This window comes from Vidua macroura, chromosome 22 (genome assembly GCF_024509145.1).
Source record: "Vidua macroura isolate BioBank_ID:100142 chromosome 22, ASM2450914v1, whole genome shotgun sequence".
NCBI classification, from domain to species: Eukaryota; Metazoa; Chordata; class Aves; order Passeriformes; family Viduidae; genus Vidua; species Vidua macroura.
The window spans coordinates 1,029,477-1,056,587 of record NC_071592.1 but is presented as its reverse complement, the minus strand read 5'-3'; the positions used below and the strand labels follow the sequence as shown (position 1 = coordinate 1,056,587).

The 27,111-nt window shown below is 59.1% G+C and overlaps 4 protein-coding genes across 15 annotated transcripts in view; 2 read left to right on the top strand and 2 right to left on the bottom strand.

Moving 5' to 3' along the window:
• Positions 1 to 185: 185 nt before the first annotated feature.
• On the bottom strand, positions 186 to 7,770 carry SIDT2 (SID1 transmembrane family member 2). Of its 6 annotated transcripts, XM_053996882.1 has the most exons (28): positions 6,899 to 7,768; positions 6,597 to 6,718; positions 6,081 to 6,242; positions 5,925 to 5,970; positions 5,729 to 5,830; positions 5,568 to 5,651; positions 5,314 to 5,425; positions 5,161 to 5,226; positions 4,958 to 5,051; positions 4,773 to 4,828; positions 4,521 to 4,532; positions 4,310 to 4,381; positions 4,154 to 4,228; positions 3,900 to 3,962; positions 3,400 to 3,521; positions 3,255 to 3,328; positions 3,096 to 3,162; positions 2,890 to 2,963; positions 2,647 to 2,770; positions 2,430 to 2,547; positions 2,216 to 2,352; positions 2,030 to 2,138; positions 1,875 to 1,951; positions 1,726 to 1,772; positions 1,331 to 1,436; positions 1,114 to 1,224; positions 918 to 1,031; positions 186 to 835 (listed from the first exon to the last, which is right to left on the bottom strand). In XM_053996882.1, exons 1-28 carry the CDS (start codon positions 7,103 to 7,105, stop codon positions 773 to 775), a joined length of 2,616 nt encoding a protein of 871 aa, XP_053852857.1. In that variant the 5' UTR covers positions 7,106 to 7,768; the 3' UTR covers positions 186 to 772. The 6 variants fall into 6 exon arrangements, with proteins under 6 accessions (XP_053852857.1, XP_053852854.1, XP_053852859.1 ...); XM_053996879.1 differs by having other exon boundaries at positions 1,875 to 2,138; positions 6,899 to 7,770; XM_053996884.1 differs by lacking the exon at positions 4,521 to 4,532.
• LOC128817926 (mucin-1-like) lies at positions 7,233 to 11,795 on the top strand. The gene is made up of 3 exons (XM_053996830.1): positions 7,233 to 7,305; positions 7,368 to 7,802; positions 11,755 to 11,795. Exons 1-3 carry the CDS (start codon positions 7,233 to 7,235, stop codon positions 11,793 to 11,795), a joined length of 549 nt encoding a protein of 182 aa, XP_053852805.1.
• PAFAH1B2 (platelet activating factor acetylhydrolase 1b catalytic subunit 2) lies at positions 8,820 to 15,994 on the bottom strand. Its single transcript, XM_053996894.1, has 6 exons — positions 15,922 to 15,994; positions 14,832 to 14,919; positions 14,270 to 14,359; positions 13,337 to 13,453; positions 12,972 to 13,094; positions 8,820 to 12,418 (listed from the first exon to the last, which is right to left on the bottom strand). Exons 1-6 carry the CDS (start codon positions 15,951 to 15,953, stop codon positions 12,140 to 12,142), a joined length of 729 nt encoding a protein of 242 aa, XP_053852869.1. The 5' UTR covers positions 15,954 to 15,994; the 3' UTR covers positions 8,820 to 12,139.
• Positions 15,995 to 16,503: 509 nt separating this feature from the next.
• The window catches only part of SIK3 (SIK family kinase 3), a 70,092-nt gene continuing 59,484 nt past the window's right edge, over positions 16,504 to 27,111 (top strand). For 3 of the 7 annotated variants that reach the window (XM_053996877.1, XM_053996876.1, XM_053996875.1), the window contains exon 1: positions 16,887 to 17,056. The gene's annotated coding sequence lies outside the window, so the exon portion shown is untranslated. Of the gene's footprint in view, positions 16,518 to 16,886; positions 17,057 to 27,111 lie in introns of those variants that run through there. The other 4 variants (XM_053996872.1, XM_053996874.1, XM_053996871.1 and 1 more) reach the window with 2 other exon arrangements.

Genomic DNA, 27,111 nt, shown 5'->3' with positions numbered 1-27,111 from the left:
ACCCACCCGTGGGGCTGCCAGTCCCCCCGTGACCCACAGGCCACCCCCACCCTCCCCACATGTGCTCTCCAGGGCAGCATTTCCCAGCGCCTGCAGCATCTCCCCTCGCCCAAAATCCCGTGGGGAGAAGGGACAGCGGGGGACAGCTGCCCCACGGCACCCCTGGCAGCAGCAGCAGGCACGGGCAAAGTGCAGACACTTTAATGCGAGTCCCTTCCCAGCAGATCCACGCGCGGGGAGCGCGGCACCTCGGCGGGGAGCGACGGGGGCCCACTGCGGCCACCCCTCCTGGGGCGCCGGAGGGGACACGAGCCACTGCCACCACCGTGCTGGCCCCACGCGCCCCCACCTCCCACCCACTCGACTCAGGCACTGAAGAGAGACCCACACCCACGTGCTCGGGGGGCCACGGGGCTGCTGGCACGGCGCTCGCCCCAATCCCCCCGCTGTGCCCACGGGCACACGGACACGGAGCAGCAGCAGCAGCAGCAGCAGCACCTTTTCCAGTGTCACTTGCCACAGAGGACGGATGCTCTGGTGGCCCCCCAGCCCCATTTTTGGCTGTGACGGGCCCAGGGATGGGCACGAAGTGCCTGGAGGGACCCGGCTGACAGGGAGGAGGCAAACCAGGACCCCAGCGCTGTGTGGGGAGGGGGACAGAGTGGCTGGCAGGACCTGCAGCACAGACATCCCTCCCCAGGGGTGGGTGCCCCTCCCAGGGCTGCAGCCGGGCGTTTGGCACAGTCCCAGGGCAGCGGGTGGCTGCAGGCTCCTAGAAGACGTAGATCTTGTCCCGCTGGACACAGTCCAGGTCATCATCCAGCGTCAGCAGCACCTGTGGAGCGAGGGGAGTGAGGGGAGCAGGGCACTGGTGACCTGGGGACAGCGGCTGCCGTGCCAGTGGAACCAGCACCTACCAGGAAGGAGCCGAACATGGCGATGGAGGAGAGGAAATGCCAGATGTCGTGGTCGTCGAAGAAGTCAAGCAGGATGCAGTCACGGTTGTGCTCCCGGGATTCAGCTGGTGTTTTCTGCCGGGCACAGGGCCGGCGTCACTGTGCCTGCCCGTGGCCACCCTGCCCACCCCGCTGCCTGTGCCACCCTCCTGCTCACCTGCCAGGTGCTGAGCCCCTGGAAGAAGAAGAAAAGAGCGAAGCCCCAGACCACGGAGGTGCTGATGATGCAGAGCAGGGGGATGAGCTTGATGCGCTCGCCACTGCGGAGCTGCGGGAGAGGCCGGGGTCACCGCGTGGGCAGGAGCTGGCAGCAGTGCCCACCCCTGCCCTGCCCTGCCCGCTGGGCCCGTGGGGGCCGAGGGCTCAACTCCCACCTTCATGATAATGTAGAAGGCGAAGTAGAGGAGGAGGTTGCAGATGCCGATGGCCAGCAGGTAGGAAGCAAAATCATTGGGGCGGACAATGAGGCCGTAGGCAGCGCTGGGGAGGCAGGGACAGGCAGTGGGGTCAGCCTGGGGGTCCCCCTGCCATGCCCACTGTCCCCAAAGCATGTCTGCAGCCCCCGGGAGATCAGGCAGCACGTGGGGACTCCAGGAGGGTGCCACAGGTGCAGGGGGACCTGTCATGCTGGGCTCACAGCTGCCATGAGCTGCCAGTCCTCGGCCCAGCCCCACGGAGGGACGGCAGCGCCGCAGGAGAGGGGTGGGGGCGGCAGCAGGGACGGGGAGAAGCAGGGTGGGATCTGCCACGTGCCCAGCTCTGCACTCACAGTGACCAGTTGATGATGTTCCCCATGACCAGGAGCACCATGCGGTCCTGCAAAAGAGGAGGGGGCTGTGAAGGGCCAGGGGAAGCTGCTCTGGGGGGGCTGCCAGGGAGGGTCTCCGCAGAGCCGGGGGCCCCGGTGCCAGCACTCACCACGTACATGGGCCCGCTGCACTGCCGCACGCAGTCCGTGTACAGCACGTGCAGGATCCTGCGCAGGATGCCCGAGTCTGTGGGGAGAGGGGAGGTGACACCGGGGGGCCACCACATTGTCCCCTCCCACCTCGCTCGCGGTGCCCCCCCCTCACCCAGCTTCCAGCGCCCCATGTAGTACAGCTGGGTGCTCAGCAGCAGCGTGGCCACGATGTGGATGACGGAGAAGACGATCCAGAAGGCCGTGTTCCCCTTCCCAAAGACCTGCAGGGCGAGCCGAGGGGTGGGCAGTGAGCCGCGGGGGCAACCAGCCCCCCTCCCTCAGTGCCCACCGTACTCACCACGCCCACCACGGAGAAGAAGATGACGAGGGCCAGGCAGGCGTAGGCGCTGTAGGCGCTGGCGTTGATGTCCGGGTGACGCTTCTGGTAGAGCTTCAGCATGCAGAGCCCCGCGATCATGTACATGAAGGAGGTGTCTGGGGGGGGGGCACAGCGGTGAGAGGGGCGTGGGTGGCCCCGGTGTGGGTGGGGGGGGACCGGGGGGGCCACTCACCGAACTGGAAGTTGGTGTAGTTGGGGCAGACGTGGTAGCAGGCGCTGAGCAGCCCCTCCATCATGAGGGCGGTGCCCATGGCGTAGAAGAGCCCAAAGTGCTTGGGGATGCCACACTCCTGCGGGGCAGAGGGGAGGGAAAAAGGGGAAATGGGGGGGTCCCGGGAGGCTGAGCCCCACCAAGCAGCTGGAGCCCCCCAGGCAGCCCTGTCCCTCACCAGGGCGTGGGCGTCGTTGCGCAGGAGCGCGCGGTTGTAGTTGATCTCGCGCTGCAGGATGATCAGCAGGAAGAGCAAACCCAGCAGCACGTAGCCCAGGTTGCTGAGGATGTTGTTGAAGGCGCTGCGAGGGACCAGCCCCGGTGTGGGTGCTGTGAACCCCCTCCCTCCCTGGGGTCCTGCTGCAGCCCAGCCCTGGGCACAGGGGACCCCCAGCCACCCTGCACCGTCCCCCCAGCCCACCTGAGGTTCCCCAGAGGGTGGGCGCACAAGAAGTTGTAGTAGCAGATGTCCTGGTTGCCAGTGACATTCACCACCTGTGGGCACGAGCAGGGTGAGGGACACAGCGGGCTCTCAGGGATGTCCCCACCATGCTGGAGAGCACGGTTTGGGGACTGCAGCCCCCAGAGCTCCCAGGAGCCCCTCACTGCTGCCCTGGCCACACTCACCGTCTGGTAGGTGATGACGAGCTGGATGACGGGGAGGGCGTAGAAGACAGCGATGGTGGCGATGTTCCTGGGAGAGGGTGGGGCTGTCAGGGGGTCCCTGCTGTGCACCCCAGGCCGGGACCCTGCTGGGTGCCCCCCTCCCCATCGCCTCCCACTCACCAGAAATAAATCTGGTACTTCTTCCGCAGCACCCGCTTGTCCTTGCGCGCCAGGTCGGCCACGCACAGGTATTGCTGGAAGGAGAGGGGGGTCAGGGGCCTGCCTGGCCAGCAGGGACACGCTGGGGGCTGGGGGGGACACGCACCTTGGTGCGGATGACATTCTTGTCATAGTCGATGTCGGCCAGCGTGTCGTAGTCGTCCTCCTCCACAGAGCTGAGCGAGTCCAGGCGCGGCCGGCCGGCCACGTTCTCCAGTGACCGCTCCCCTGCGGCCGAGCCGCGGCCATCAGCAGGGCCCAGAGCCTCGGTGCCCACCCCGCAGAACCCCAATCAGCCCCAATTAACCACTGGGCTGCCTCCCTGCCAACTCACACTGGGGACAGCTCTCAGCTCCCTACAGCCCTGCCCTGGGGACAGTTTGGTGGCTGTGCCCAGGTGGGCAAGCACTGCCCCGTGCCTGTTGCCCGGGGCTCTGCCACGCTGGGGAACACCGAGGGCCAGGCAGACATTGTCCTGCTCTGCAGCCCCTCAGGTGCTGCCCTTGCTCTGAGGGAGGGGAGCAGGGGTTCTGTGCCCCGGGCACAGCCTGGGGCTGGGCAGATTTCGCCCTGATTGGCCCGACCCTGCCCGGTACCAGCATCTACCCATGGGAATGCTCAGCGGCCTCATCGGGGCGGAGGGCGTGCGCCGCTTGAACTGCTCCTGCCCTTCAAAGGAAAGCCAGAGTTACCGAAGCAGAGCTCCCTGAGGTGTGTCACAGATGGAAACCCCGCTGGGGGCTGCATGGAGGGGCCAGCAGCCCCAGGACCCTTCCCGGAGATGGAGGGGACAGAGCCAGGATGCCAGCGGGCACGAGGCTCCGCAGGGCTGCAGCCACACCAGTGGCCCAACAACTCACCCACGTAACTGTAGGAGACTTCTGCTGAGCCCAGGCTGTCTGTGATGCCCTCGGTGCTGCTGGAGGAGCCGTTCCCTGCAAGGACAAGGACAGGCAGAGGGTGGGCACGGCCCAAGGGCAGGGGGTGAGGGGTGGGGGACAGCGTGTGGCACTCACCAAAGGAGCCGTAACCGTAGCTGTCGTAGGGACCACGGTTCAGGAAGGAGTCGGGGATGCCACGGGAGTGACCTGCGGGACAAGAGGGTCCCTGTCACCCTCTGTGGCACCCCTGTCCCAGGGCTGCATGGCCATTGGGCACAAAGCAGCTCCCGCCACCCCTGCCCTGGCACGGAGTGAGCTCAGAGCCAAGGACAGAGCTGGCACCTACCCAGGAGCGATGCTGGGAGTCCCCGGAAAGCCACGAGAAGAAAGAGATAGACCTGGTGAGATGCAAAGCCCCAGCACAGCCCTGCCAGCCCCACAGCAGGGACCTCTCTGTCCCCCTGACACTGGGATTTACCCCCAGGGACTCAGCAGGATATTCCTGCAGAGGCTTTGCCACAGGCTCGAGAGGGCAGAGCAATGAGGAACTCCCCGGGCAGACCCCTCCATGCTGCTGGCTGCTGCCTCCAGCCCTCACCTGTGTCCAGGCTGGGCGAATCCATGGCTGCCAGGAGCCCCTTCCTCTTGTGCTGCCTGCCGAGGGAAGCGGCTGTCAGCCCCTTTGTGCCACTGCTGGGGCCAGGGGACACAGCCCCAGGGTCCCCAGCAGGACTGTGCCCACGGGCTCAGCACCCGGAGGGGCAGCGACACCCGGGCACTCACCGGCAGCTCTCCCAGCAGGCGATGAGCAGCGTGAGGATGTAGAAGGAGAGGAAGATGCCGAGGCAGAAGAGGACGCTGCGCACGTAGGCCTCGGCTGTGCAGAGCCAGGACAGGCTCTCAGCGGGGGTGGCACCTCGGGGGCCCTGCCATGGGTCCCCAGAGAGCCCAGCACCCCCAGCCCCCCCAGCCCCTCGCAGACTCACAGGTTATGGCGGGTGACACCATCACCTCCAGCGTCTTCTGCCGGTTGTGCTGATCCACGGGTTCATCTGGAAGAAGGCAGGGACAGGGCTCAGCTCTCTGCCCTGTCCCCACCTTGTCCCCACACCGCCCACGGTGGCAGCCCCACTGCAAACCTGGAGAGGCATTCTTGGAGAGGGGGTAGTAGGGCAGAGCCCCCCCGCACGCCTCGTCCTCCGTCTTCACCACCACCACCACATAGAAGCTATGGCTGGGGAAATCCTTCTTCTGCAGCAAGAGACGGGGGTCAGCAGAGCCCAGCGGGGGTCTCCCATGCCAGAGGTTATCCCTGGGACATCCTCTGTGGGCTCTGGCAGCACCAGGCAGGGACCGGGCTCGGCTCAGCCCCCTGGCACAGCCCCGTGCCCACCTGCACCGTGATGGCCGCCTTCTTCGTCATGGTCTGGTACATCCCGATGAAGGCCACGTTGTTGTCCAGGTCGTAGACGGGGCACTGCGGGGGCAGAGGGGCCGTCAGCCCCGCCGGGCACCACGGGTCACCCACGGAGGAGACCCACTGCCCACACCTACCAGGATGTCCTGGATGGAGATGACGGAGCAGGGGAAGGCCATGGCTGAGGTCACCTTCACGATCACCGAGTCCACCTCCTCGGGGAACTCGTACTTGAAGTACTGCGGGGAGAAAGGGCCCGTTGCTGCCACGGTGGCCACGCTCCCCTCCTGGCTGCAGCCCCCTCCCGTGCCACGCCGTGCTAGCTGCCCTCACCTGCGGCTGGGCGGCCGTGGCATTGAAGCTGAACCTTTCATTGGTCCTGCAGAGAGCACGGGAAAGGTGATGGGTGGCGAGGGGGGGGTCCACAGCCCCTGCGGCCCCCACAGGCAGCAGGCAGGGAAGGGGACAAGGGCGCGGGGCTCCCCTCACCGCAGCACGAAGTTCTCCACACGGGTGACCCGCAGCTGGTAGGAAGTGTTGAGGGAGAGCGTGGAGACATCCACGTAGAAGTGCTGGGTCTCCACCTCGGCCTTGGTCTGCGGCTGGCAGAGCGTGCGGCTCACCTCCTGGTACGCGTATTTCCTCTGGTACCTGGGCAGGGAGAGCCCTGTGTGCCCAGCAGCCCCTCCCAGGGACCCCTGCATGGGGCATCCCAGCCTGGGGAACTCCTGCATGGGGCATCCCAGCCTGGGGAACTCCTACATGGGGTGTCCCAGCCTGGGGAACTCCTGCATGGGGTGTCCCAGCCTGGGGAACTCCTGCATGGGGTGTCCCTGCATGGGGAACTCCTGCATGGGGCATCCCTGCATGGGGAACTCCTGCATGGGGCGTCCCTGCATGGGGAACTCCTGCATGGGGTGTCCCAGCCTGGGGAACTCCTGCATGGGGTGTCCCTGCATGGGGAACTCCTGCATGGGGCATCCCTGCCCACCCCCTGGTACTCACAGGCCCCGGAGGATGAGCGGCACCTGGAAGGAGACCACCGCCTCCTTCTGCCTCACCACGAAGAGGACGGGCTGGTCCTTCTGGTCCGAGAGGACATTGACCGACACCCGCACGCCCTCGGTCTGCAGGGACAGGGGCAGGTGAGGTGCGGGCCGGGCAGGTCGGGCCGCGGCGGCTCGAACCGAGGGCTGGACTTTGCTCGGCCGCCGTGGCAGAGGCTGCCGTGCCCTGCGCACCCCACAGCCGCCCCCGGGCACGGCCAGCCCGCGGGGGACGCGGCGCTGCTGACCACCCCGGCTCACCCGATTCCTCCGGACGCTGTGGTTGAAGGCGTAGATGTTGAGCAGGTTGGCGTGCACCCAGTCGCTGTAGGTGGTGTTGAACTGCGCTTCCTTCTCGTGCACTTGGCGGTCCCCGCGGGGCAGGGGCTGGGGCCGGACGGGCGGCGGGGGCAGCAGTGCCCCGGCCAGCAGCGCCCAGGCCAGCACGGCCGCCCCGGCGCCCGACATCCCGCCAGCATCCCCGGCCAAGGTCCGCGGGGCGGGACGGCACGGACGGGACGGGAAGCGACGGGAAGGGACGGGAAGAAGGGACGGACGGGGCGCTCAGCCGGGGCGCGCCCGGGCGCGCTGCGCCATGGCCGGGCCGGAGCGGTGCCGGGCGCGGTGCGGGCGCTGTGGCGGGGCGCGGAGCCGCTGCCGCTGCCGGTGTCGGTCCCCTGTCCCCTTCCCGTTCCGCACCGCGGTAAACACGGACCGGCGGTGACGTCAGGCCCGTCGCACGCTGAGTGCCCGGCCGGGGAAGTGACGCGGCGGGCGGGGCGGGGGGACCGGCCCGAGCCCGGGGACACCGGCCCGAGCCCGGGGAGACCGGCCCGAGCCCGGGAGTACCGGCCCGAGCCCGGGGACACCGGCCCGAGCCCGGGAGTACCGGCCCGAGCCCGGGGACACCGGCCCGAGCCCGGGGACACCGGCCCGAGCCCGGGAGTACCGGCCCGAGCCCGGGAGCACCGGCCCGAGCCCGGGGACACCGGCCCGAGCCCGGGGACACCGGCCCGAGCCCGGGAGTACCGGCCCGAGCCCGGGAGTACCGGCCCGAGCCCGGGAGCACCGGCCCGAGCCCGGGAGTACCGGCCCGAGCCCGGGAGCACCGGCCCGAGCCCGGGAGTACCGGCCCGAGCCCGGAGACACCGGCCCGAGCCCGGGAGTACCGGCCCGAGCCCGGGGACACCGGCCCGAGCCCGGGGGCACCGGCCCGAGCCCGGGGACACCGGCCCGAGCCCAGGGACACCGGCCCGGCCGGGAACCCCCGCCCCCGGGGCACCGAGCCCCGTGCGCGGCCCCGCGGGGGAAGCCCGGCTCCATAGGGAACCACGCCGGGGATGCCCTGTCCTACAGGGCAGCCTCTGTCCCATATAAAACCCCACAAGGGAGCCCTGCTCCATATGGGACCGCATAGGGGAAGCCCTGCGGTGTAGGGGAGCCCCGCGGCCGTGTAGGACAGGACCCCGGCTCCAAAGGGGAGCCCCTGCTCCATATGGGATCCTGTGGAACCCCACGGAAAAGCCCTGGTCTGTAGGGCAGATCCTGCCCCATATAGAACGCTCCAGGGAGTTTTGTCTTCTATAGCACCCCATAACGGAGCCTCTTCTCCATAGGAGACCCCATATGGAGTCCCTGCCCCAACAGGGAAGCCCAGGTGCCATGCAGCACCCCAGACACCCACCCAGACCCCTTGCCCGGCCTCCCTGCCCCAAAAGTCCGTGAGAACATGGAAGAATCCTGTCAGGGAAGGGGTGGATCTGCTCCATCCCTTTCTCTTGCTGCTCTCTCCGGATTCCTACCGGGGTTCCTGCAGCCTCTCCCATTTGTTGCACCCTTCACCACCAGAGATGGAATAATTCAAAGTACCTTGGGAGTCCTCCCATGCTTGGGAAAGCGGGAGTGATGCCACACTGCATTTTTGGTGTGTCTCCCAAAACATCCCCCGATTCCAGCTGTTGCCGAGCCTCCCGCTTCCAGGCCTCTCTCCAACAGCTCCGTGATCTTTATATCACATTTTACTTGCCTGCAGTTGGGCGTTTTGATTGAAAATCCCCCTCTGAAGGGGCTCAGCCCCGTGTCACCTCACTCAGAGCCATTTCTGGGCTGGCTCTGACATCCAGCACCGCTGCCACCGGCTTCCTGCTCTGCTCCACGGGACAAACGCCACGAGACAAGGCACTGCTGCTATTGTGCACTTTATTTCTCCGGGCCCTCCTGTCCCTGAGGATCCCACAGTTTGGACAGTCTGCCCATGGTTTCCAGGTGCAGGTGGTGGCGCTGGCGGCAGATGGGACGACCTCAGGGACAGACATGCGGGAAGAGAAGCAGAATTCCGGCCGACTCCTCGGCCCTGATGCAACTCGAGTCGCCTCTTGCAGGATGGCTGTGAGCGGGACTGCGTGGGGATGTGATTCCCTGTTTGTTCCAGGGCCATTTGAGATAAATCACTCGGGAATCCAACACAAGCCGATGTCCTGTCGAGGGCCAAAATAAACCAGTCCCCTTCACCTGCAGCACCGTGCTCACAGGCTTGGGTGCAGCACCGAGATCTGCACGGGGAAAAGGAGGAAAAAACAGACAAAACCAGCCCCAAACGGAGCAGGGGAAAGCAGGAATTAAACGAGGAGCAAGGATGTGGCTGAGCACAACTCCCAGAGCCGGGGAGGACCCGCAGTGGGAGGTTTGGCAGCACCTGCCCGGCCCCATGGAGACCTCCAGGAGTGACCGAGACGGGGCAGGAGACGGCTGGGCACACACACACACACACAGGCTGCGACACGGTGGGTGAAACATTGACATTTATATCGAAATATGCACTAACAGTGACTTCTACCAGCCGATGCATTTTTGCCAAAGCAGAATCACAATGGTTGTGTCCCGGGGAAGGCTCGGGGCAGCGGGTGGGCAGCAAGGGGAGGTATGGGGGCCTCCCCGCTCCTGCCTCACCCTCCCCTGGCACCTCACAAGACTCTGTCATTTCACATCTTTTGTTTGTTTTCCTCTCTGCTGCATAAACACAAAACTGGACACGCTCACTCAGAGGAGGCCACAACTCCAGCCCAGCCCTGTCCCGAGGGACATCCGGAGCTGGAACTGAAGTTTTCTCACAGGAGGCACTCGGATTTCAGCACGGGGTGAGCAGGAGGCAGAACCCCTCTTGCCCAGGTGAGCAGGGCAGTTTCCTGCCAGGCAGCAACAAGCAGAGCCGAGAGCACTGAACCAGCACAGAGCATGGCACCTCAGCAAGCCAAGCCTAAGCAGAGCCAGCAGAGCCTCCCTGGTGATACCAGAGCCTGCCAAATTCCCCGGGCCACTGGGCACCCTGCCCACGGGGCTGGCTCACAGCGAGCACAGGGTGCCGAGCGAAGTCAGAGCTTTACTGCACAGTACATTCCTGGTTAGCATCTCTTCAGCCAAATGCAGCAGCAGCAGCAGGGAGGGAAGGGAGCAGGGATGCAGAGATTAATCTAGCACACGGCCTTTTCTCACAAGCCTGGAGATGGAAAGCTCTCAGGGAGCAAGAACGGGTTAAGCCCTTCCCCAGGAATTCTCCACTGCACTGTACTTTTAACATTTGATTTTCCACTTGCCCTTCCCCAATATTTCCAGCCAGAAGCTTATGGGAAGCGTGAGCAGTTTTCTCTCAAAGCCTGCCCTGCAAGGCCGTGGAGCTCCAGGGAGCAGCACCCCTGGTCTGGATCGTGGGGGTAGCATGTGATCCCTCCTCTCCCATGGCACTCTGCAGCTCCCTGTGTCTGATCCTGGCCAGGGGAATGCTTCACCTTTCCTTCATCTGTGTGTAGATCACATATACTGGAAACAAAACACACACTATGCATGCAATCCAGGCAGGAATCCTGCTATGATCAAACCTACAGGAGGAGGGGGACGAGGTGGGACGTTAGGGGATTCCTCAACGCTAGGTCAGAGTTACACACCAGCCCCTTGGCTACAGCAAAGGGCAGACAGACTATGTACAGTACCTATGGGCTTCAGCAAAGCCTGACACCTGAACACTCCTCCCTTGGAGCACGGAGTGAAGCTCTCTGTTCCTCCCAGGTTTACCTGCCTGGAATCCCACGGGAAGCACAAACCCAGCGTGGCACCACTGAGCCCCAGCTCCGGCAGGTAAGGCAGGGAGGAACAGATTTGGTTTAAAATGGGTTATTTGCAAGTTATCAATTCATCTAGGGCTCTGCCTCTCGGGTCCAAACCATTTCTTTCTGGAAGAGAAGCTCTCAGTTTGAAATGAAAAGTTGTTTCGCTACAACCAGCCCTCCAAACTACAAACCAAACCAAAACCCCAGTGAGCCACAGCCCTTTAGGAGGGCACCTGCCCCTCTGGCTCCCTTGCTAGAGGTGAGGAGCAGTGTCCAGGGCAGGAGAAGCTACGCCTTAACTCCACTTTTTACTCTAAGAGGCTGTAGTTGCTCAAATAAAATGTTTATACAAGTAAACCAGTAGTGATAAGGAAATATACACCTTGGGATCTGTAAAGCTTCAGAGTGATTTAGGCCTTGCAGCCAGGGGCTCTTCATGTGGGTTTGCTTTAGGAAAAAAAAAAAAGGATGTAACAGTCATACTTAATAAAAAAATAGAAAAAAAACCAAAAACTGCAAAGAGCCCGGACACCTCAGAGGGATGTCTGTCAGTTCCAGAGGAGTGAGGAAATAACTACCAATTACTGGATCATTAAAATCCTACACTGAGCAACTGCTAAAAGCCAGCAACATCACGGGCAGCAGGAGCAGGGGCCAGCAGCAGCACCCAAATGGGAGCGTTCCCAGGAGAGCTGCGTGGGAGGAAGGGAAGGTGCCCCCGCTAGCAGGACTGGGGAAACGAGCACGAGACAAGCACTGGGGAGTGTTACACGAGTTCAGGTAACTGTTTGCTTCTTTAAATTTCTGAATTCCAGTTTCAAGCTGCTTCAGAAAGGAGTGAGAAAGCAACACGTGTCATTTAAACCCCCCCTCAGTAAAACAAACAAACAAACAACAAACAAACTAACAAAAACCCCAAACAAAAAAAACCAAAACCGCCTAGAAGGTGGAACCGAGTTTGGAAAAATGCATCTGTTCTGGCTTTTGCAAGTGGAATGTGATTCTTGTTCCCAGGCAAATACACAGAGCACGACGGCTGCAGCCAGGAACGGTGAGCCAGGAGCGGGCTGTCGGACAGGCTACAAGGGGTCTAGGACAACCACAGGGCAACAAGACATGAGAGGGGCACAGAGTGACAGTCCTGTTCTCGTTTTAAATGAGGAATGGTTTAAAAGTAAAACTCTTCTTCAGCTAATTTCCTCCTGCAATAAAACCAACCCAGCCGGCCCTCGTATGTACAAGACCAGTTAAACATGAGCCTTCCCCCTCAAAACACTAGGTACGGACATCCGGTAACATTCTACAATGGAAAGTGCTTTAAGAAAGAAGGATTCTGTAGTGCCAGTGACAGAACTGATCTGATGGGCTGGATGATGCTCTCCACGCTGACAGCAGCGACTCAGGCCAGGGCAGCTCGTTTCTCCTCGGGGGTCTCCTCCAGCAGCTGCATGATCAGTTCGTGGAGGGGCTTGCAGACCTTGGCGTAGCCCCCGCCCGTCAGGTGCAGGAAGTCGAACATGTCGTGGTAGGAGATGGTGCCATCCGAGTGCACGAAGCCCACGTCCACGTCCAGCAGCTGCACGTTGGGCAGTTTGGGGAGCGAGGCTTTCAGCAGATGGTTCACCTTGGCGTTCTTCTGCCGCAGCGGGTTTGGCTTCTCTCCACGAGGTAGCAGGCCCTGGCACGAGAGGAGGCAGAAAAGAGCTTTGTGTGACCCTGATGCCATCAGGAGCCCTGCTTTCCCTTCCAATTCGGGCTGCCTGTCAAGATTTAGGATGTCTGTGACAAGAGGAACTCATCCCTTGAATCAGAATTTGTCCATTCGGGCCTAATGTGAAACACAAGTGAAGGAGCCAGATGAACTACAAGCACTGACTGGCAGGGAAACTTTCTTTTATTTTTTAAATGTATCAGCTTGTGCTCTTTCCATACACTTTCAGCTCCTCAGCAAGACAGGCAGCAGCTTCCTTAGGACAAGGAAGCCAACTAGGATTCCCAAAGCCAACTGGGATTTGGGCACCTATTTTCCCCTCACAGGACTTCCTCAGCAACATTAATAAGTGGGATATTACTGGGAATGAGTCCCCCCAGCTCTGGAAGGGCCAAAGGAGGGCTCCTGCAAAGCCAAGCCAGCAAGGGGAGGCACAAAGCAGAGGACAGATCAGGGGACTGCCCTCCCAGCACCGCCCAGTGACTGCCAGTAAGGCAGAGCCCGGGGAGCAGGGACGTACCAGCACAATCACTTTGGCCTGTGGCTGCTGGGTGTTTATCAGGCGCACGATGGCCTCGATTCCCCCTGCGACTTCTTCCGCCGTGTTTTCATGGTTATTTGTTCCAACCCAAACAACAATGACCTGCAAGGAGAGAAAAATGTTTGCAGCTTTTCCAGAGCAAGTGTTAACAGGGCTGATGACCCTGAAATCCCTGCATAAACATCATCTGTGGCCAGGGAGCTGCAGGGAGACTCAGGCTTAAGAGTTCAGCCCCGGGGCTGGCACTGCCCACTGCCCTCAGGGAAGGCACTTGTGCCAGGCCTGCAGCTGCAGGTGACCTTCACTGCACACCTGGATACCCTCACTAACTCTGCAGCTCGTACCTTGGGTTTAATGTTCTCCAGTTCACCGTTCTTCAGTCTCCATAGAACGTGTCCCGTGGTGTCTCCACCAATCCCAAAATTCAGTGCGTGGAGCGGTGAGAAGAGCTCTCGCCATATCTGCAAGCAGAAACCAATGTGCTGCTTCAGAGCAGCATCCTGCCTGTGAGGCAGAGACACCACACGGTGTCCTCAAGGTCACTGAGGGCAGCCACGAGCCCTTCTCCGAAAACTCACTCCACAGAGGGCACTTAGACAAGGAACGAGGTTTTATTTGGAGTCAGAAGAGATGGAGCTGCTGAGGTTCAAGCTCTCAGACCTGGCACACAGGAAGGAAAGATCTCTGGAGCAGTGATTTGCTGAACTCATCAGAGCCCCAGAGTGCTGATCCATTGCAGACCACGGTGTCCCTAAGCACAGGGCCTTTGAAGAAGGAGTCTGTGACCTGATTAAATCCTTCTCATCCCCAGGTAACAAAACTAGAACAAAGGGAAGCAGCTCTTGCAGAACAAAGCTGCTCAGCTGCCACCACGGCAGTAGAGAACTCTTCTTTCCCTCAATAATTTTAGTGGACCAATGCCTCTGGCACCCTGAGTTCTACAGGCTAAGTGTGTTCTGGTACAGGTACAGCCACAGGGAACTCGATGGCCCTCAGGAGGCTGGAATCTGAGAGCTGAGGGGCTGTGCACATGTGCCAAAACGCAGGCAGTCGGTCGTGGCCTCAGAGAGGGAGGAAAAGCAGCCAGGTAAAGCAGTGTCCAGGCACTGGGGAGTTCAGGAAGCAGGGCAGGAAGGGCTCAGGAGACAGCAGTGAAAACGGGAACAGTGGCAGTCATCAGCGTTACACATGATCAGCCACTGGCTTAGAGAGATGCTCCAATTGCTCCAGTCCACCCCTCCCTCCCTCCCTCCCTCCCTCCATCCCTCCATCCCTACCTCGTACTGCTGTAGCAACTGCACCATGGAGTCCCCCACGAAGAGCACGTCGGGCTCCTTGTCCTTGCAGTCCAGGACAAACCGATTGTGCTGTCAAAGAGAGCGACAAGGTGAGCTCCAGGTGACACCTGCTCCTGGGCACCCATCCCTGCTGCAGGTCAGGGACAGCTGCCCAGCCAGCTTCCCTGCTGCCATTAACCCCTGAGCTGCTGGACACTCCTCCACAACCCCGTGAGCATCCCGGGTTGGATGAAACGTGGCATGGTTTAGTTTATGGCCACTGCTCCTTGTCCTGTCACTGAGCTGAGTCAGGCCCCATCTTTGGGAGATTTTGTATGGATTGATGGGATCCCCTCTCAGTCTTCTCTGGACTAAGCCAGCTCAGCTTGTGCAGTCACTCCTCACCAGAAAGAGGCTCCAAACTTCTCTTCCTTTGCTCCATCGTGGCAGGACACACAGGTGTGACAGCTGCCAGCTCCAGGCTCCTCAGGGTCCCAAATGTGGCCTGGGCAGCACTGGCCCAACATCCCCCCAGGAAGGAGGATCCACCTGCCAGCCTTACCTGTGACATCCACCTGTCATCTCCCTGAATGTCCTCGGCGGCGTGCGGGACTGCTGCCGGGTTGGAGTCCCCCATGCCCATTCTGTTCCTGTGGGAAGAGCAGTTGACACACCCGGTGCTCCAGCAGCTCCCACAGCGGCAGGGCTGGGACAGGGCTGCTGGAACCCGCCGCTCCTGCCTGCTCCTCTGCGTGCTGGCAGCTGGCTGAGAGCAACACCAGGGATGCTGCTCCACGCCAGAGTGACTCTGCAGCAGACACTCCCCTGGAGCCAGGCCCCGACACGGAGAACAAAGCTCAGCTCCGAGGATGCTCTGCGGCCCCACACCTGAGCCACGAGGGCTTTAATAGCTCAGCAACAGCGGCTGAGACTGCCAGGATAAGTCGCTATTAGCGCCCAGAGATCCAGCTTACAGCTGCTGAGCTGCACAGGCCAGGTGGATAATCTGGCTTCGGGAGCAGCACAGCGTGGTGGGATTGATCCCAGAGTCCCAGGACCGTTATGGATCAGGAGGGATCTCTGGAGATCATCCAGAGGCAGGGTCACCTGGAGCAGGTGACACAGGAATGCATCCAGGTGGGTTTGGAACGTCCAGAGAGGGACATCCCCCGATCTCCCTGGGCAGCTGTTCCATGCCCTGCCACCCCCCGTGGAAAGAAGTTCCTCCCCACGTTGGGGTGGAATTTGTGTTTTAGTTTATGGCCACTGCTCCTTGTCCTGTTGCTGGGCATCACTAAAGAGAGCCGGGAACCATCCTCTGACGCTCCCGGGAGATATTGGTATGGATGACGGGATTCCTTTCTCCAGACTGACCAGGCCCAGCTCCCCGCTCTCCCCATCGCGGCGATGCTCCGGCCCATCATCATCATCTTTTCAAAATCCCGAAGGATGCACAGCGGGATGATGCTTCCCGCGGCCGCCGCCCGCAGCCCGCCGGGCGCACACCGCACCCGCAGCCCGTCGCGGCGGGCAGGGCAGGGCTGAGCAGGGCGGGTTCCCCCCGCGGCCCCTTCCCCTTCCTCCTCCCGCCGGCCCCGCGCCGGTGTTCCCGGGCGGGCGCGGCCCCGCCCCGCGGCGCCCCCCACACTCACGGCGGCTGCGGCTCCTTCCCCCGCGACTCCATGGCGGGCGCGTCCCCTCCGCTCGGCCCCGCGCCTGCGCCGCTTCCGCTTCCGCTTCCCCGCGCGCGCCCCGGCCGCCGCTTCCGCCCCGCGCCTCCCTCCCTCCCGCCGTGACGTCACGGCGCCGCTCCCGTGACGTCGCGCTGCGCCGAGGCGGAGCGCCGCCCGGGTGGGGGGCGATGGAGGCGCTCCCTGAGGGGAGTGGTGTCGCGAGGAGTCCTTTCCCTGCGTGCCGTGGGTGGAACCCTGAAACCACGGCACCTCCCGCCCCTCGCCATGACGTCATTCGACCGCCCCTGACGTCGTTCTGCCCCCAAGATGAGGCGTGACCTGCACGTGGGGGGGGGGGTCCCTGACGTCACAAGTTTCCAATTAGCCGTGGGCTCTGCCCCAAAACTGAAGCAGCTCCCCGGCCCCGGGGCTGCGCCACATGGGGCGCTCTCGCCATGACACCCCTGGAGAGTGACGTCACACTCATCGCCCATATCTCACTGCTTTCTCCCCCAAACCGCAGCCCCTCTCCGTGACGTCACTCTGCCGCCCCGTGACGTCATTCTCCCCCCGAGGTGAGGCGTGACCCGGGTGCATGCGAGCGCGCGTGTGTCTGGAATATCCCTGACGGCGTGACGTCACGAGCAGCAAGTTTCCCATTTCCCGCGGGTTTCTCCCCAAACCCCGCAGCCTTTCTCTCTCTCTTTCTCTCTCCCCCCCCCAACCCCAACCCCAACCCCAACCCCGTCGGCCGCGCGGGGGCGCCCGGCGCGGCCCGCGCGCGGCGTGACGCGAGCGGTGACGTCAGAGCGCCGCCCCCGTCGCCATGGCAGCCGCCCGCCCCCCCGGCGCCCCCCCGCGGATGAGCTCACGCGGTGCCGCAGCCCCGCGGGGGGGGTTCGCTCCGCGCGACAAGATGGCGGCGGCGGCGGCTGCGGCGGGAGGAGGCGGCGGAGCGGGGGCTCCCCCCGCGGCCCCCCGGCTCTCCCCGGCCCCGCCGCCCCCGCGGCCCCCCGGGCCCGCCCGCATCGGCTACTACGAGATCGAGCGCACCATCGGCAAGGGCAACTTCGCCGTGGTGAAGCTCGCCACGCACCTGGTGACCCGCGCCAAGGTGAGCGCCCCCCCCCCCCCCCCCCCCCCAGCGGGGGTCGCGGCGCTGCCCCGGTGAGCGGCGAGGGAGCGAGGAGCGGCCCCGAGCCCCCCTCGGCCCCGAGCGGGCGCTGCCGGGGCGCGGGGCCGGGTGACACGGCTGTCCCCGCGGGTCCCGTGGCACCGGGATAACGTGGAGGTGGAGCGGGGGGATGCTCCCGTGGTACCCGGGGATGCTCCCGGCGAGCCGGGGGGGGGACACGGAGGGCGAGCGGGGGACGGGGCCGTTTCTCACCGAGACGGTGGGAATCGATCGTGGCCGAGTGCTCAGGGCCGTGGGAAAGCGCAGGGAGCAGCGCGAGGAAGGGCCTCCCGAGGGAGCGGCGGATCCAGGTGGATCCAGGTGCGGCCGCGCTCCCAGGTGAGCCCCGGAACATGGCAGGAGATCCGGCTGGATCCGGGCACGGGCGAGCCCTGGAGCACGGCAGGAGATCCGTGAGGAACGGCGCTGTGGCCGCCGTACTCCCCGGTCGTGCCGGTGACACCGAGCTCCCGGCTTGTGGTGCTGCATGCACCAGTGCCACGCCGGGATCTTCCCGGAGCTGCGGGGAGCAGGGCTGGCACGGCCGGGCAGCAGACAGGCCTGAGCCGAAGCCCTGCGCCTGCCCTGCTCTTGGCTCCGTGCTGGCTCCTTGGAAGCGCTGCAGAGGGAGGATGGTGTTGGCTGGGCTTGACCCTCTGTCAGTTCCTGGGGTTGCCCCTCTCTCAGTTTCTGGGGTTGCCCCTCTGTCAATTCCTGGGGTTGTCCCTCTGTTAATTCCTGGGCTTGTCCCTCTGTTAATTCCTGGGCTTGTCCCTCTGTCAATTCCTGGGGTTGCCCCTCTCTCAGTTCCTGGGGTTGCCCCTCTCTCAGTTTCTGGGGTTGTCCCTCTGTCAATTCCTGGGCTTGTCCCTCTGTCAGTTCCTGGGCTTGTCCCTCTGTCAGTTCCTGGGGTTGTCCCTCTGTGAATTCCTGGGGTTGTCCCTCTGTCACTTTCTGGGGTTGCCCCTCTGTCAGTTTCTGCAGCAGCATTGTTTTGAAACAGGAGGAGAAATCCGCCATCGCCTTGGTTTGTTGGAGCTCTGGCTCTTTGCCCGGTTAATAAAGTGAAATTAATTTCAGGGGCTATTTAAACATCAGTTATAACACCTCCTGGACAGTTCTTTTCAGAGCTGGGCTGTATTTGCCTGCCCTGACGGCTATTTTGTGCCTGCAAGTGCTCAATGCCACAATTTAAGCTGCACTTGAGGTGTTCTGTGCTGTTCTTCCCACGATGAACCTGAACCTTGCTGAGAGTCACAGGCTGATGGGTTCGGGTGCTCCGAGTGCAGGGGGCTGACCCCTCTGAGTGGAGATCACTCCTGGAAAAGGAGGGATCTAGCTCCAAGTTGCTTTCCTGTTCCTGTTTCCAGACTCCCTCCTTGGGTCAAGGTTTCTTCTCAGTGGTGCTGACTCTGAAGTTTGCAAAATACCAAAGCAGAGACCATCTTTTGTGCAGGAATAGTTGATTTTGTCCGAAGAATGGCAGAATATGCACACAAATTTTGTCTGGAAATTGTGTTCCAGGTTTACAGGGCCAAGGCTGGATTTTGCACATTGGCTTTGGGTGATGGAAGGGGATACTAAGCTTGGAAAGCTTTGCTTTCCAGCAGTGTACACTCATTCCTGCTGCCCTGGAGTGACCGAGGGTGGGTTGTGGAGTTCAGGAAGTGACTTTCTGGTGGGATGGTGAGGTGCTGGGGGCTCTGGAGCAGCAGGTTTGACCTGCAGCACGTTCCCTGCACGGAGGAGATCCAGTCAGTCCCTGTTCCTCTGAACTCTGGGGGCTCCCTGAGCCTGGGGAAATACCTGTGCTGGAACAACTGCCATCTGTTCGGCTGAGCTGGGATAGCTTGGAGCTGAAACTTGACCTGGAAGCTTTCTCAACTCCCAGGTCAGGTTTCCTTTCAAATCCCAGCCTCTGGAGAGGAGTGCGAGTGAATGGATTGGATTCTGCTTGCAGACCCTGAGCACTGTGGGTTCAGTACTTTTCCTTCGCTGACAGAACTGTTGCTGTTGGCTCTGGGAGAGGAGTGAGGAAGGAGAAAGGAGCTGCTTGGTTCAGGCTCTGGGACTCATGGGATTAGAGGGGAGGTGTTGATGTAAATGCATTGGAAAGGGCAAATCTTTATGGGGAAGCATTTTTGACTGGCAGCAGAAATACAAAACAATGCTACTGCGAGCTTGTCTTCATTCACAGTTACACTTTTAATACTTCGACTTAATGGAAACAACTTGGAAGCAAGTAAAACCTTGGCAAAATGGTCCCTTTTAGGGATCTGAAAGAATTCTTTGATCACGAAACGCGAGCGCAGCCCGGTTGCTGCCTGTGCTGGCAGCCCCATCCTGAGGTGATCCCGCTCTCCCAGTAGTAGCTGCGTAAGAGAACCGGGCGGTTCAAATATAGCCACCAAATCCCTGCACAAACTTGACCCCGTGTCACATTCTCTTAGAGAAAAGCGGGTTTGCTCGTCACAGCCCCTCCTTGGGAACCGCGCTCCTCCACCGTCTCAGACGGAATTCCACTGTGAGTGTCTGTGTGAGCTTGGAAATAGATGTACCCCGTGATTTTGGGCCTTTTCCAGAAGGTGAAATTAGTGACGGAGTGGGCTGGTGTCCATTGCTGAGCCTGGAATTAGAGGTGGTCTGTGGATGGGTGTTGGATCCTGTTTTCCTTTCCGACGGACGTTTACCAGGTCAAGTGGACTTTGACATGACAGCTCGAGATAACAGCCAGAGCATTCCTGGCTTGTGTCCCCTTTTCCCTAAAGAGAGAAGCGGACAGTAGTTGGGTGCCTGGTCTGATCTTAAAGGACCGAGATTTTCCTGGCCCTTGGGAAGTTGAGCAGTGCATTTATTTAGAGAGAGGAGCAGAGCGCCCAGCCCTGCTGGGCCGGCACGTTCTGCTGACACCGAACGTTGCAGTTTACACAGAACTGCATTTCAGGGGCTGAATGTGGGTCAGCAGTGCTGGGGACACTGAGGAAGGGGAATGTTAATCATCCCAAAGGGCAGGAGGCCTGTATTCATAATTGTCTCCGCTGGAGCCGATGGAATAGAAGGGAACAGTCTGCAATTTACGTATTAACCAAGGCAGCAATTTGCATTCAGTCCCTGCCCATGCAAAGTTGGACTCTTGTGCTCTGTCAGAGCTGCTCTGATGGCTGGGCAGGAGCTGGAGCCACTGCTCTGACTGGGATGAATTGGGCACCTATGGGATATCTTGCTGCATCCCTCCTTCTGTCCCCCTTCCTTTTGTCTCTTCTCATCTTTTACAAGAAACTCTTGTTTCTGTGCTAAAAATCTTCAGAGTGACCTGCTGAATGAATTGTTTTACACAGAATTTCCATTTATAAATCATCCAAGTGACTTCATTAGAATTCCAGCTCTGTTCAGGCAGTGGGGTTGTTTTTAATGCCACATTTTTTCGTAAGGGCTGGTCAGGGAATATTTCTGAGTGTGCCAAGGAGCACATACCTTATGTTCCCATGCCCTTTGGGTGTTGTGTTTCAGCCTGCAGGAGCTCTTGGGGCTGAGGAGGACAGAGGGGGATGCTGTGGTCGCTGGGCACTGCTGAGAGCTCTCTGCTGTCCTGGTTCCATCCCTTCCATCAGCTCCATGTGACTGGAGACGTAGCTGGGGCACGGAGCAGTGTGTACCTGCCGTGGCTGCACTGCTCTCATGGGGTGTTTCACTGGGAGACAGGAGTCACTTTCATATCCATCTTTCTCTTGAAATGGGATTGACAGTCCTGGGAGAGCACATCTCCTTCCCAAGTGCAGTGATCTTCCTGCTGTGCTGCCTTCGCTTCTTGCGGGCTGGTTGTCAGCTTAGGTTTGAGTTGAATTTCAGTAATATGTGGATGGGCAAAGCTCAGAGCACGTTTCACTGCCTGTCTGTTGTGAGACCCTGCTTGAGGGGTACCTGGAGTTGTTTTAGTGGAGAGTAACCCAAATCCATGATGCTTTAATCCTTGGCAGAACACAGCCCTTCTACCAGCACAAGCACGACTGGAGAAAGGCTAGAATTGAGCAGATTTTTTTTTTTTAGGTTTTTAAGGAGCTGAGCCTTTTCTGAAGAATGGGAGGCAGCTCTGTCCTCACTGGGAGAGGACATTCCCTTCCATGAGAGAACAGGCTTAGTTTCTGTGGTTTGTCTTTGGGTGAGTTGGAGTCATCAGTGGAACACGTTTTTCGCCAGAGTTCTTGGAGGTGGGCAGTGTGACACTGGAACCCAGGATGAAAAGCAGGCTGGCACACTTCATGGGGAGTTGGGCTTTGCTCTGGGAGCGCTCAGGCTTGGTTTGCTCACTCTGGTCTCTGAGTCCTGGGGCTCCAGGACTCGGCTGGATTTCTCTCCTCAGCGCAGAGGGTGGAAGAGCCTTGGTGGCTGCTCTGTCCTGCTCTTGCCGACCTCGCAGCGAGGCACGTGGCTCTGGGCTGACTGAGGGCTGCTCCCTGCAGCCAGCCTGCCCGTGTGATAAGCCCCGTGCCAGCGCTGCCCTGACTCATCGGCCTCGTGTCAGAAGGGATTGTTCAATACCGGTGCCACACGTTTTGTAATGACCCACACCTGGTCTCCTTTCATCAGTCATTTTCCTTTTCTTTTGCAGTGTTTGGTGGTGCTTCACCTGTCCTGCTTCTTATTTCTCCTGGCCATAAGGAAAGCTGAGGCTGTGGATGGCTAACTCCTCAGGCAGCATTATCCTGCTGCTCACAGGGCCTTTGTTCTCCTCGCTTCTGTGCTGCAGGAGACTTGTATTTTAGTTCTCATTTGGTGGGGAGATTTAGCAAAAGCCTAAAAGCTAGAAATGAACTTTGGCTAAGCAGAGTTGCCACAGTGAGGATAAGAGGGAATATTTCCTAAAACCTCAGAGAGCCATTCCCTGTATCAACTGTGGGCTGAAGTACTGACATTTTATGTTTCATTACAATGTTTTTCTTGCTGTAGCAAATAACATTTGATTACCAAGATGTTAATGCCAGAGCATGACTGAATTGGAGACCAGGCTGCTTCTTGAGATGCTAACAGGTAGAAAGAGGAGAGCCAGCTGACAGTGGGCAGGGTGAGCTGGGGGGCCTGTGGCATGTGTCCTGAGCCTTTCTGGGCAGGGAGAATATTCTAGGAGAGCCAGGATAATGAATACCTACTTCTCAGCTGTGTGGCCCTTAGCTTATTTGTGGGGTGAGGTGGGTACAACTTCTGTACCTCTTCAACCTGGCTGCCTCCCACCTCCTGTCTGGAGTCCCTTCCTCCCGAATATTTGCTGTACCAGAGCTTTGGGGCGGCTGCAGCAGGAGGCAAGCAACACCTGATTGGTGAGGTGGTGGCACCTTTGGGCAGGTACAGAGGCTGCCCCTGGGAGGAAAAGCCACTGACAGGAGCAGGAGGAGGAAGGGCTGTGGCGCAGACAGGGATCAGTGTCTCTTTTCCAGGAGGGTCTCACAGAGGTTTGGTGAATGCTGCAGAGGCCTGATGAGGGTTTCTAGAAGCTGTCTCCTCATTTGTGTTTGAAGGAGGAATTACGTGAGAGGGAAATAAGGAAATGGCAGTGTGTTGCTGGGAGACTGGGCTCCTTGGGTATTAGACATTTTCACAGAGAAGCAGCTCTAAGCTCCTTTTCCCCATGTCCTCTCTCTGGGTCCTGTATCAGCCCTGTGCAGTGGCTGTAAGGGTGCTGCCCCTTCTTGCTCTCACCAAGACGATTGCATAACAACTCTGTGTTTATCCCCGTGAAAGTAACGCTTTGGGAAGTAGCTCCAGCATTGACAGCAGAGTAGAATTCACAGTTTGTGGTGGAAGTTCTCCCTTCCTTTCTGGCTGAAAAGATTCTCGTGAGAGTTGTGACTTCCCTGTGTGACCATGGTGGGTCTCGTGCTCTGCACACCCCCAGCAAGATGCTGCATTTAGCTGGACCTGCACGAGCAAAGGTTGGACTGGCTTGGAGCTTGCATAGGTTTAAATAGAGCAATTTGGAGATTCTCTAGTCAAGCCATTGTGCTCATTTAATGCATTCAGGGCATTTCTGCTGATCCCAAGCCAGGGGTTTAATATGCTGCATTAACACTTAAATGAAGAAACCACTGAAGGCTGATTCATTATTAGTCATTATGTGTCTTTTTCTAATAATTCTGACCCCAAGTCTCTCTAGTTGAGGCTAAACCTCGCCCTCTCTGCTAAATGGCCATCAAAAGGGTTCCATGAAAAGGGAATTATGTGGCTTCAGCCAACTTTCAAAGTAGTCGAATCATGCTATCCCACACAAACAAACTCCCACAGCCAGTGGAACTGACACGTTGAGCTCAAAAATAGCCCAGCGTGTGTGGGGGGAGCCAAGCTGAGCTCTGCTCTGCACATCAGAGGATGGGCAGGAGATCCTGGAGCAGCGCAGCAGAGCTGGATCTCACTGGAGCTTGTCGGACCTGGCTGGGTGTTATCCCAAAGCTTTGAGTCCTTTCAGATGTGCGTGGTCTGATCCCAGAGAAATGCTGCTGATGCTTCTGGTTTCTTCTCTGCATCCAGCATTGGGGACAATTTCCAGCCAGGACAGCTGCAGCTTGGAAGAGCTGTAGGAAAGAGCTGGTGTTTGTGCTGTGCAGGTGTGTTGGGAGTGACTCGAGCATCCCTATGTGCAAGATGTGGAACTTTATCCTGGGGAGGTGGGCTTGGGCCTGCACTTTGTGGCTATAACTCGGTAGCAAGAGTGCAGATGCTCTTCTGGGAAGTGCTTTGGCCATGGAAGGTTTGAAATGAAGGTATAAACGTGAGCATTGGCTCGTGCCCTCAGCTGCAGCGTGTGCAGGAGTGGCTGCCTGTGCAGGGTTTGTGACGGCTGTCAGAGGCAAACGCAGCTCTGGGAAAAACCTCCCCGTGGGATTTGGGAGCTGCAGTGCCTGAGAACCTGTCTGAAGGAGCGGGCGAGGAAGGTGGGGATGCAGAGGCAGAAACCAGACGTGCTCTGGCACAGTGCAAGGCGCAGCAGCAGCAGTGGGCTGTGGTTCACCTGGCCTGGGATGGCAGCTGGGGTCAGCTTGTCCACAGGGTGATTCAGCACAGCCTGCAGCAGGTCAGCTGAGCCACGGGCAGAAACTGGCCATGTCTTCCCAGGGACTGGAGTGGGAGCCTAAGCAGCTTCCCAAATCCTGCCTTGGCTGCCTAACTAGGGCCTGCTGACAGGAGTGATCTGTGTGTTGAGTTACCGCCTTGATTTGCAGAGGGATGAAGGGACTGGCCTGAGCGCTGCTGTTGTGCAATGCAGGGGTGGCTGCTCCCAGTTGGGTGTTGCCATTGCAGTTGGGGATCTCCTCGACGTTTGCCACTCTCCTGTATGGTTTGGCTCTTGCCTTCAGCTCCTTAAAGCGTCGGCTGCAGTTATAGAACATTAATTATAGTACATTTGGAAGATGGTTTAGAAGAAAAGGAGTCTGTGGGGTATCAGCGTGCGACTGCGGGCCCGGAGCTGGAGGCCAGCGTGGTTTGACAGGGAGCCAGGCCCAGGACGACTGTCAGAGCTCCATTAGCTGAGCGCACGCCTCGGCACTACTGGGAATACAGAGAATGCGGGGCCGCGGCAGCAGATTAAAGTGTTTCAATTAAAGTCTGCATTTGGAGGCTGCGTGCGTCTGCTGCCTTTCAGCAAGCAGATGGATGTTTCTTGTCTCCTTCCAATAACTTTTAAAATGTGGTTGGTCCTGTTGGAAGGAGTTCTGAATGAGAGGGACGTAGCGAGGTGTATTCAAGGCTGGGAAAGTGTGCATGGATTTCTGCAGCAGAAGGGAAGACACATTTTTTCCAGGTTTTTCCTTACCTACACAAGTCAGTCTCAGCTGGTCCTGGCTCTTTGGCTGTCTTGGGCTTTCAGCTGTGCCTTTTCCTGCGTAACCTCTGTCTGTGCAGAGAGTGTTAATTGCAGGAATACCTTTGGAATGTGTATGGAGGTTAGCAAGGATGGGTGTGTGACAGACCCATGGCCATCACACTGTGGGCAGAAGGGGATTTTTAAGGCTCTGGGATCTGCTGTCATGTAACCTGAAGCATTTCTGAATTTTTTGTCTGCGTTCTGGCTCATCAGGTACTTCCAGGTGTGTTTCTGCCCCTCTCAGGGGACAGTATCTTTAGAGCCCTGAGGCTTCTTGCTGTTGGGCGAAAGCAGCTGCATTGAAGCCGATGCCTAAAAACTAATTGCGGCATTTCGCAACATGAAGTGTTCCTAATGGAAGGAGTACGTTTAGGAGCTGTGTGTCATTGTGTGTGAAGTGTGATCAGATAACACGCTGAATTGCAGCGCTGAGCCTAACTGGAGCTGGTTCCTGTCTGTGGAATGGAAGGATACAGTCTGTTCAGGTGTCGTGCTGCTCCTGCAGGCTAGCAGGAGTCTGGAGCGGTGCTGATGCTCAGGACACCCTTGCCAGGTAGGCAGAGCCACTTGGATCTTCTGTGATACAGTCTTCAGTGACAGTGAAGAAATTAGGGGAAAAAATGCCTCTTGTCACGTGTATATCTAAATTCTTACAGATGTTTGTTTGTGCCCCTTTCAGCTGAAATAATTAGTGCTACAGGAAAGGGTTTGCTTTTGTCAGTCACTGTGACAGTGTGATCATGTCTCTGCCTGCCCCAAATTTTCCTTTAAGCTCACAGCACTGGCAGCAACCAAAGATGAAAAGTATTAGTCTTGGTACTTAGTCCTTCCTCTCTAGATGTGCTTGTAGGAAATCCTTGGGCTGTAATCTTGCAAGTGGCTCTGTCAAGGTTATCAGCCTGGCTGGAGTGCCGCTGAGCTGACGGACGGGCTCCGGGCAGCCTGCGCGGCTCTTCCCGGCTCCCACCGAGCTGCCGGGAATTGTCCTGGCCTCTCCCCTGCCTTGGACAGAGAAAGGATCATGTGCTGGGTGATTTATGGCAGGTTTGCTCGTTCCCAGGTGGCCGGCAGACAGTGGAGCTCTTTTGTTGTAGCCGGTGTCCTCTGCTCCCCGAGGCTGGAGCAGCTGTGGCTGCTTTCAGCAGTTTTGGAGGTCGGAGGACACCCCCAGCAAACCGATTATGATACAGCTTAGCTTGTGCTCTATTTCTTTGCACATGTAGATGTACCATTAATGAAATCGAACTGCTCCCCAGCAGCCAGGGAGGAGCATGTTCTCAGCTCTACAAAGCCCATCTATGTTCTCCCATCTCTCTGACACAGCGAGGGGGTTGTCAGTCGTACAGCAACTGTTTGTTTTCAAGCACAATCTCATTGGAAACCAATAAAAATCATTCTGATTCATTCTCTGCACAAGGATTTTAATACTTGGCTTCCACAGAGGCTGTTTTTCCCCTGAGCGGCTCTGGGAAGTGTAAGATTTTAAAAATTCCAAAGATTTTTCCTTTCTGCTGGTTAATTCAGCTGGTTTATGTTAGAAACAAAGTGCAGAGTTGGTGGAGAAGGAAATCACGGTCTCTCCCTCCCCCTTGCTGCAGCGTGGGTGTTGTGTGCCCACTGCCCTGGCAGAGCTGAGGTACATGGGGAAACCTGTGCTTAGTCAGAACAAAATATTCATGTGTTTTTCATCCAAGCTGAGACTCCCATTACACAGTAAAATGACAAGTGAAGGCTGACTATAGGTATTTTCCCACTCAGTGGGCGCTTGTGCAGTTTCTGAGTCATCAGCTGACAGTGTGGGCCTTAGTCTCTGCTTTTCCTCGTGTGTGTGTGTGTGCTGCTGGTCCCAGTTTGGTTCCACAGACACAGCTGGATCCTTGTTTTCACTTACCATTGACACAGACGGGAATGAACTCGGTCCCTTCATGTGAACCCAAAGGAAAATGTGGTGGTTTGGTGACTGCAGTTTGGGATTTGAAATGCACCACCTTCTTTCAAGGTAAGGTGGGATACAGCCCCTAATTATGAGATTACTGAATTGTCTAGTTCCTTTTGGAGCGATGGTCAAATCTCTTGAACTTTTGTAGGGCTTAAAGGCAGGTGGGTTTAGGATATGTTGGAGGTGTAACTAAAGTTGCCT

Coding starts and splice junctions, on each gene's coding strand:
- PAFAH1B2 (XM_053996894.1), bottom strand. CDS start 15,953: ATGGAGTCGCGGGGGAAGGAGCCGCAGCCGCC. Junction 14,360..14,831: donor ATGACAGGTGGATGTCACAG/GTAAGGCTGGCA, acceptor TCTCTTTGACAG/CACAATCGGTTTGTCCTGGA. Junction 13,454..14,269: donor AGTTGCTACAGCAGTACGAG/GTAGGGATGGAG, acceptor TTCTGCTTGCAG/ATATGGCGAGAGCTCTTCTC.
- SIDT2 (XM_053996879.1), bottom strand. CDS start 7,105: ATGTCGGGCGCCGGGGCGGCCGTGCTGGCCTGGGCGCTGCTGGCCGGG. Junction 5,052..5,160: donor GGTGTCACCCGCCATAACCT/GTGAGTCTGCGA, acceptor GGCTCTGCACAG/CCGAGGCCTACGTGCGCAGC. Junction 2,964..3,095: donor TCGTCATCACCTACCAGACG/GTGAGTGTGGCC, acceptor TCGTGCCCACAG/GTGGTGAATGTCACTGGCAA.
- LOC128817926 (XM_053996830.1), top strand. CDS start 7,233: ATGGCCGGGCCGGAGCGGTGCCGGGCGCGGTGCGGGCGCTGTGGCGGG. Junction 7,306..7,367: donor GAGCCGCTGCCGCTGCCGGT/GTCGGTCCCCTG, acceptor CGGTGACGTCAG/GCCCGTCGCACGCTGAGTGC. Junction 7,803..11,754: donor ACACCGGCCCGAGCCCGGGA/GTACCGGCCCGA, acceptor TCTTGTTCCCAG/GCAAATACACAGAGCACGAC.